General features: G+C 44.2%; 2 protein-coding genes across 2 annotated transcripts; one reads left to right on the top strand and one right to left on the bottom strand.

Moving 5' to 3' along the window:
• Positions 1 to 2,411: 2,411 nt before the first annotated feature.
• On the top strand, positions 2,412 to 5,845 carry LOC123102017 (protein FERTILITY RESTORER RF2, mitochondrial). Its single transcript, XM_044523272.1, has 5 exons — positions 2,412 to 2,715; positions 3,208 to 3,299; positions 4,538 to 4,611; positions 5,088 to 5,166; positions 5,283 to 5,845. The coding sequence occupies exons 2-5, from the start codon at positions 3,218 to 3,220 to the stop codon at positions 5,537 to 5,539; spliced, it is 492 nt and encodes a 163-aa protein (XP_044379207.1). The 5' UTR covers positions 2,412 to 2,715; positions 3,208 to 3,217; the 3' UTR covers positions 5,540 to 5,845.
• Positions 5,846 to 6,239: 394 nt separating this feature from the next.
• On the bottom strand, positions 6,240 to 9,011 carry LOC123102016 (ATP-dependent RNA helicase DEAH12, chloroplastic; the record flags this gene model as incomplete). The annotated part of the gene is given in 3 exon segments (XM_044523270.1): positions 6,240 to 6,804; positions 7,158 to 7,909; positions 8,469 to 9,011. Coding segments are annotated over 3 exon segments (1,605 nt in total). The 3' UTR covers positions 6,240 to 6,404.
• Between the last annotated feature and the right edge of the window lie 210 nt (positions 9,012 to 9,221).

Raw genomic sequence — 9,221 nt, 5'->3', positions numbered from 1 at the left:
GATGGTAGGCACCAACATGAGGCCTTGTACTCTGGTAGGTCAATATCAAAACATCACTTGCTTAAGTGGTTTGTCCTCTCGTAGGTCAGAGACTATGCAACTTTTGTCAAAATTCGAAGGGAAAAAAAGGGTGGGTCTCTGGATTCAGTGTCAATTTTAGTCATGTGTATGGAGTTGAATGAGTGTGGCCCAGTGTGTTAAAAAAGTGTTATTGATTGTCGAGTATAAGATGAACCTTGGGGTTTGAAATTTTATCTTTCATCCCCTCTTTTCATTTTGTGTTTCACTTCGAGCCAAACCAAAAACTTGGTTCATTGCTACAGATTTCTACCTTAATTTAGGTATCCCGAGTGTAGACTTAGTTCAAACGATGCTTTGAACCGCTTTTCAGGACACATGGTCGATGACCTTAGTTTTTTTAGGTAGAGATAATTGCTCCACTGATCTATGTGCCAACATCAAGATGCACATAGACATTCGTTATTGCAAAGATCACGGGACAAACACCAATAGTTGTGACCATAATTAGAAGATACCTCCAGTAGCACAACAAATCAATTGCTGAACACAAAATGTAGCTAAAAGTCAAAAGCCCCAAGGAGAAGAGACTAGCTACCAACTTTTAGTAAACTTGTCCGAACAAATCTGAAAAAAAATTGTGGTGGGGTGAAAGGTGGAGTATAAGGGTAGCTCCTTGACTGCGAGCAATACAATACCGAAAAGAACAGAAGAAAGAAAAACTTGTTTGCTGATGCATAGGTGATACAAATAGTTGCACAATGCTCTAATTCTCTAGAGCTTATAGGTTTTATTGCGCGTACTTGTGACTTTATTTTTGGAAAATCTATTTTTTTGAATTTTTGAAAACTATGAGTCTTCTTGGAGCCAAAAATCCGGACTCGTGTGTTTTGTATAACTTCCAATATGATGAAGTGAGGAAGGTTCTCTGTACTGAGTGATCTTCACCACTGTCAAAAACCCAATGTTGCAACTTGCAAAAGATATCCCATGGTTAACCTTGGAAAGCCACCACCCACGCACATTGAACTATATTATTTTCTGTATCGGTTCGAAAGAGCGAAGAAAAATGGGATGCTTTGTTAATGGGAAAAAGGTACTAGTTATATCCGTTGTTAGAAAATAGAAATTAGCAATGCAAATTTCGCTTCTCTAACATTTGTAGTCACAAATTATATGCAGGTATGACGAATTTTTCCTCCTATTACAAGAACTAGCTAATTTTCTGTGTTTGATTTACTTTTTTATTCACTCTTTGAATGCCTAAAGTTGAAGCTAGACATTCGAAAAAATACAAATAAATAAATAAATATGGGGGCCGCGGTTTGGCTACTCTGTGTTTACACACAAGCCCGACAACCTCCAAAAAATCATGGAGCGCAGTCCATGTGGCTTTTAGCGACTCTTCTAGAGCTATTCTTACCAAAAACCGACAACTTTACTAGAGAATAACAAAACAATTTGGTAGGAAACCAATTGATAACTAACACTCCATCTGTTTCAAATATAAGGTGCATAATTATTTTAAGTTAAATGTGTCCTATGTTTAACCAAGCTTATTTATATTCAGAAAGATATATTAATATTTGTTACACTAAATAAATAAAATCTAAAAGCATATTTTATGGTGGATCTAATAATGCCTATTTCATATTGTAAATGTCGATATTTTTCTCTATAAATGAACTTTTCCAACATAGAGAAGTTGTACTAAAACATTTTAGTGTCGAACCAAATCATGCTTATGCATTTTTTAGGGAACCTAAGCATGTACTAACATGTGATCTCCAACAAGATTAGATTTTCACGAGTTGCCTCTCTTTTTCCTCCCCTATCCTATGCGGCTAGGGCAAACTTTTCCCTCCAGACTTCACTAATAAGCCTGTGGTTCCGCCTCCCTTCTGCCTGCTATATCGGCGGCTGGTGGCGGTGAGGGGAATCCCGGTGCCTCCGTTTTGGTTAGTAGTTTAGTTAGGGTAGTCCTGACAGTGCGGTGCTCGGGCGGATGGCATTGATACTTCTTCTAGTTTGTTTTTCGGGCTCCGATCCTCCTCGAGCTCGTCCATCTAGACATAGTCGACAGATCTTTGGTGTAGATTCATGTCGTCTCCTCGGGGCGGTGAGTGTTTCTCGTTATATGGCGAGATTTGGTGTCAAATGCTTTAGATTTATGCAAAGGATTCAACGACTACGACTCTGGCTCCAGGGCGCTGCTTCTTAGGGGCACGTGCACGAAGACTTCTCGGCTGCCATTGACAAGGTCAAGCCGGCTCCGGTAGAGGAGCGGCAACAACGGCTTGTTCGGCAGCAGTAGTGGTCGTTTGGTGGCCACGGGAATCTCGATGTAATTTTTATTATGTTTGACCGCGGATAGCCTACTGGGCCCTCGCGCGCCTGGCCACGACGCGTAGCTGGGCCTCAGTTGTGGCCTCGAAGGTGGCCAGAAAAGCCCAAGAGTAACCGAGGTGGGGCCCATCTACGACGGCGGCCGGGTCTCCGTCTCTCTCTCTCGGCCGATCCGTCGCTTGTCCGCAACCGCAAGCGAAGCAATCCATCCCTCCCCTCCTCTCCGGCGGCGACAGAGCGATCTCCGGCCACGAGAGGCGAGCGGGACTAGGGTTCGGCGCGCCGCCGCCGCCAAGGAAAGCCGCGGAGACCCGCACCGGACGCCTCGTATCTCCGGCCACCTTCTCAAAGGTACGCAGTAGCAGATCTCCGGCACCCGCTTGAGGCGTCCCCTTTCTTTGCTGGACTCTGTTCTGGCTGGCACTAATCGTGGCGCCCCTTGTTCTGGTCCATGGTTTGGTTCTTGATGATTTGATTTAATAACATATCACAAGTTCTGTAAATCGACGCGGAGGAAATAGCACGGCCTGACGGAGCTGAACAAAGACATCACATTTATGCCCTGTATATGGCGTTTCCAAAACGTGGCCTCTTTGCTAGCACTACTGTTAACAAGAAAGCCTGTAGGATGGGAAATACCCCATTACTCTTTTGGACTTTGGAGTGCCAAATCATCATTTCCTGCGGACAAATTTGATAAACATCATTCACACCGCCAAATCCTCTGTTATGCAATCTCCATTTTCCGTTTGTATTGTGTTTAGGTTACACTTCTGTTGAGGCAGAACATGAGCTCCGCCTTACTTCGTTGCTAACGGTGTTTTCATGTGCTGGGCGTTGTAGGTCTTGAAACATGGTGGCCATGTCAACGCTTGCCGCTGGATCGTTGCCGGGAACTGTGGTCCCCAATGGTCTTTTAACAAGGAGGTTTCAAGGTAATGAATTGTTTTGAGAATTTAGGCTGTTTAATGCGCTCTATGGTGATGCATCGGTTGCGTACTCATATCTATCGTCTGGTTTTGCAACTTGAAAGTTGCTTGGCGTCTTCTTTCAGTTCTAAGCCGATTATTACGGCCACTGAATCTTATGAGACACGTACATATCAGCCATAGGGTTCGAATGTTGATAACAAATATGACCTGTACTGAGGAAACTTTGTGTCACCTTACAAATTCTTAGCTCATTTGCTACTTTCCATTCTCTGGCTGTTTCCATATTGTGGTGTTTTTTTGGGGGTTCAGCTCATGTTGTTAGTGTAGAAGTTTTGACTTGGCTCATTGTCATCCAGTATGAAATTGTATTAGCATAAACTTAAGTGATGGCTGTAATTTTACAATCTTTTGCAACCATGGAAAAGTTCCTGAATCTGGCAAGGATTGAACTATTTCTGTGAAGTTTATGTTTTCTGGACACTAACCCTTTTCTTTTCTTTGCAAAGTTCATTATGTAGCCTTGACCTTGAGTTACTTTTGTAAATGGTACGGGGCTGAGAATGAGTTCACTTAATTTGGTCGATAGATGTTTCCTACGTTCATTCTTCGGGACTCCTTGTTGATTTGTTCTTGTTCAGAATGCACACAGATGCATTTTGTGATTATAAAAACAACTCAAAATAGTTGTAATTTGTAGTGCTGTGCTGGTATGGAAAACAATTACAGATGTTTCGAGGCCAGTGTATGGCTCTCAGACCACTACTTCCTGAAGTGATTTCAATGTTTATGTCTCCTTTAATCATTGTCCTGTATTGGTGGTGATTTTGCTCCTCTGTCGGAAAATTCTTTGGTTACCACATTTCGAAAGCTTTTCATGATCTGCTCCTTGCAGTACCGTGTTACCTTACTACACCCTCTGTTTGTAAATGTAAGACGCTTTGGCAGTTCAAATTTGAACTGCCAAAACGTCTTACATTTAGGAACAAAGGGTGTATCATTCTTCTTATTGCCTCATTCACAACTTTACAGCCCTAGTGATGTTGTTCAGGAAACTTGGTATAACTATTCCAGTACTCAAATCTTGACATCACGCCATTTGCTGTCTGAGCAATTACAATTTCATAATCACGTGACAGCGGTTCCTGAATGCTGCTTTGCCTAGCATGCTTATAGTATTCATTTCTTCTTATCCCTACGCGTGTCATCTGAAGATGCTTATGGATGTGTTACGGTTTGTGTAGGTTCACAATTTCAGAAAACTCAAGTTAACCACATCTCATTTGAACGGGAAGTTTCTACTAAAGCAACACTGAGGGTAAGTCACAAATATTCAATGGATCCGTATCTATTCTTATCAACCTATACGTAAAAATGAGTGTTCAATGTTGAGAGTTTATCATTCAAATTTGATCATTTCTTATTAGATTGTTGATATTGAATTTAGGAGTATCTATTGTATTTTCATGTCCAAAATGGGAAGTTGGGAGCAGAACAGGTCATGAGCTTGACATGATTCATAACTTGTACACTTCTTCGGTTCTACCTCGTAACTTTAGTGCTCAATAAAAACTACTCCCTCTGTAAACTAATATAAGAGTGATCTAAACGCTCTTATATTAGTTTACGGAGGGAGTAATATACTATATCTGCTCACTATGATGCTTGCGTTCAATTGTGAATGTGTCTAAATGAAGAAGGGAAAGGGCCAGCTTGGTAAATTGATTATGGCCTGTTTCACTATCAGATCCTTTATTTGACTGTTTTTTCTTGTGTTCACTCTGTTTGCTTCAGAGTGTAAAATGCAGTGCTCAAACCCAAAGTGTTCAGCGCAAATCTTCAACCGCGACTGTCAAACGATCTGACCCCAAAGGTGGTTTTTTCTGTTCTGTTCTGTTCTGTTCTCACACTGCATGAAATCGAAATCTTGTTCTCATCGGAGCGGACAATCAGCCGACTTGGATTGCTTAATTTTGCTTCTGGTTTCAGGAAAGGTTCAAGGACCTAAGTTGGACGATGGAAGCGGTGGGTTCCCTCCGTTCCGTTTCGGCAAAGGAGGCGGCGGAGGTGGAGGCGGTGGGGGTGGTAACAGCTACTTTGGCGGGTTCCTCCTCTTCACTATCGTGCTGCTCCTGGACTACCTCAAGGAGTTTGAGAAGTACCTGCTCGCTCGAAAGCATCGTGCCGGAGACGACGATGACGCGGGCTACGACACGAGCGGTGGGATGCTAGGACAATCACCATGATGAGTCTTGTTAGCAGTAGTCGTCTCTAGCTACTAGAAGTGCATCAGTCAGTTAACTGGCTTTGGTTATGTTACATATCCTTATCTTGGAAAATTCATGCCTATGCAGAGCTCAAAATATTTATAGGATTGTGTGGTGAGATGCTTAAACTTGATGCCATCTGGCTGTTGTGCCGAAGTATGAAGAAATTCCATCTATGTACAACAAATGTTTTGCTACTAGAAATTTCCATGTCTGGATTAGGGCCAAGTCTGGATATTACTGTCGAGTGGCTACCGAAGATCATGCACATTATTTCTTCTCTCTTGCCGTTGCATTTGGCATTGCGATGGATTCTTGTAATCCTGTTTGTTCCTATTTTAGTTTTGTGGGGTTTGCTTTTGTCTACTTTTATGCTTGGTTTTTCACATCAAATTGTAAAATAATTATTAGGAGAACATTTTGTTCCTATTTTAGTTTTGTTGGGGTTGCTTTTGTCAACCTTTATGCCTTACTTTTCACATCAAATCGAATTATAAAATATAAGCATCAGGAGAAGATTTTTCTAATTCAGTGGCCGACCACGCACCTTCCACTTAATAATTGATGATGTTGTCCAACAGAAAAGGGAAAATGGTAGGTAACCAAGCTTCTTTGCTGTTGCAGAAGATACCAAAAGAGAATGAATAATGGAGGGGCAGCCAAACAAAACAAACAAACAAAGGTGGAAGTATCATTTTGTTTTCCCAGTGTCAACCAATTTTCGACAGGGTGGATTTTTTGTCAGGGGAACACATTATTCCGAACAGGAAGTCATCGGTATATGCGGCATTCTCATATCTTCTTTCTAATGCTATATCTATGATTCAAGTTTTAAACTCTTCATTCATTGGATGTAGTCGTCGTTGTAGGTGTCGCTCATCACCGACACGAACCGCTCGAGCCACGGCAGCTGGTGGAGGTCCTTCATGGTGTCGACGATGTACGAGTCTGCCGCGCAGCGGGGCGGCGACGACTGCTGGCTCAGGTGGTGGTGGTCGCCGCTCAGGCTGAAACCCCCCGCCAGGAACCGCTGGATGAGCGCCAGCTGCGCCCGCTCCTGCTCCGAGTAGCCGTCGGCGGCCGTGGGCATGCAGTCGAAGGTGTCCCACGCCCAGATCTCAGATGCCTGGCAGGACTGCGCCGCCGAGGGCTCAGCGTTGTCTTCGTCCCAGAATACGCACTGGCATGCCTGTACGCCGTTGTTGTACTCGGCGCCACAGGAGTAGCAGAACTCATGGCCACACCTGCAGAAAATGGCAAAGGGCCTTCATTAGCCTGGATACAAGAATCGCATGAAAACACACACATGAATGAATGAATGGATCTTCAATACTAAATGAGAGTCTGCCCAGTAGTCTGCACTAAATAGGAACATTATTTGAGGCTCTGTGTGGTAACATCCTTCAGTTCACAGGCCAGCAATTACTAGCCATTTTAAATAATGTTCTAAAGATTCACTATTTTTATGCTTTTGTCGAAATCTCATGCATCTCAGGGAATCTGAGGGTTAACAAGAAACGACAAGAAGGCTTTACTATACGACAAATTGAAGCTACAAATATCTGGAAAATGCAGGGAACGGACATGCAGAGCATACCAGCAAGTCATGTGGAAGCAGCCCTGCGTTAGTTCAATCATCCGTCGACATCTCTGACATCGCCTCCAACTATTGTTTTGTGCTAGCCGATGCAAAGATAGGTCCCCTGCACCTCCTTCCTCGACAGGCAGGCTCTGGTACTCATCACACCCCATCATGATGTGCCATGGCACTCCACAGTTGATACAGATATCTCTGTGGCATTCCGGGCACTCGATGCAATTGAGGTCCGACTGACTGGACGAGCCTGCCCTGGAGAAGTGCTGACTGAGGTCTAACGAAACCGAACAGTTTGGATAGGGGCAATAGAACCCCTCCATGTCATAGGTGCTGCCGCCCACCGCGAAAGCCCTCTCCAGGGACTCATAGCTGCTCACCGGAAGGAATGATTTACACTCACCAGCCGAAATATGATATTTACACCTTAACTGTGGGCATCTAATAGGCAGCTTCGAGGCATGCAGCCTGCCTTCAACATACACAATCAAGCAACTGTAGCAAAATTTGTGGGAACAGCCGACCTTGATCATATGAGAACCTCGTCTTTCCTCGCAGCATAGCGGGCAGGTGGCAACCTCATAGGGAGATACATACACGATGCCTATTGCTTCTTTGGCCAACTTCAATGGCCTCTCAAGTTCAAAGCTAGGAAGCAATATTAGATCAAAATCCTCCAGCTTCTCAACCAGTTCAAGAATCCTGTGTCCTAAAGCTACCAAAAGCTGGTCTTCAAGAATTTCAGCTTCTGCAATCTGTCGCAGAAAAATAAAGAAAACAAAGACTTGTTCAGTTGACTTAATCCAAATATGCATAGTTTCAGTTTGATACACTGCCGCGAGAAAGTTAATTAATTGAACAGAAATAGCACATCAGACTAGCAAGTATTCTATAGCTTCTGCATGGAATACCTTAAATAGGGCACTGCGTGCACACTCACTCCATATTCACATTTCACCATTCTGTTCCCCACATTTTAATTCTAACAACATTTTTCCATAACAACTACGGCTATATATAAATCAGCCATGAGGTCAATAGGTCAGAATTAGCTTATGGTTATCCAGATTTAGCAGTCAAGATTGTGAATTTTCCAAGATGAAATGCACCATCCTGTGAATACACCTCAAGAAAGCAACAGCAATACTCGATTTGATTAAACTGAAGAGACCGTTGATTTTTATTTTTACTTTGGCAAACACAAAGTCTGACTGAAAAATCATCAGTCAGTGAGCTGACTGAAACCAATATCTTAATGCATCCAGTTATATGAACCAGTATAGAACATCTACTGGAAAAACCAGAAACTCTTGCCTGGAAGTATAGCTTCTCTGAATTAGTGAAGGCGAAGATCTTGCGTATGCCCTTCTGCAATGCCACCAACAGGCCATCCATGAGTGCCAAGTGCTCAGCCACCAGCTCATCCACATAGAAATCCAGCTTCTTCTGCACCCTGTGAAGAGGCACCCCAGGTGTCCTCTCCATCACCACGCCGATCCCGGACAGCTTCTTCCCATCCACGTCCGAGCTCGACACACCCTTGAAGAAGAGCCGCACTGAAGTCTCGTCGAGCTCCGCTTCGGAGACGCCGGCCATGAAGGACTCCTCCGTGTCCTCCCACTCCTCCTCGTCCCCACAGCAGCTCCTGAAGTCGTCCTCGCCTCTCGAGTTGGCAGCGACGTCCTCACCTCTCGGATTGCCAGCGGCATCCTCAGCGCTCGGATTGCCAGCGGAGCCATCGCCGGCATCATACAGCCTCTCCTCCATCCTCAAACCCAATCCAGTCAAAATGACCTCCCCTCTTAAAAATCAGCTAAAAAATCATTTCAGCCCCAATTACAGCAATCCTAATCCAATCTGCACCGACAGGTTGGGAATCAGAAACAGCGTGAGATTCTGGCTCAGAAGTTGGCGGAGAAGATGGCCAGGAAGCACCAGGCGGAGCTCCACAGCGCGAATTCCACCACGGCGATGGCGAAATTGGCAGGGACCGCCACCAAATTCACCCAGACGTTGGAGCCCTCCACGAATCTCCAGCTGCTCATGCGCGGCGCTCGATGATTCGGC

The sequence above is a fragment of the Triticum aestivum genome, chromosome 5A, assembly GCF_018294505.1.
Source record: "Triticum aestivum cultivar Chinese Spring chromosome 5A, IWGSC CS RefSeq v2.1, whole genome shotgun sequence".
Classification (NCBI taxonomy): Eukaryota; Viridiplantae; Streptophyta; class Magnoliopsida; order Poales; family Poaceae; genus Triticum; species Triticum aestivum.
Note: the sequence above shows the minus strand (reverse complement) of the source record. Positions and strands in the feature narration are given on the sequence as shown.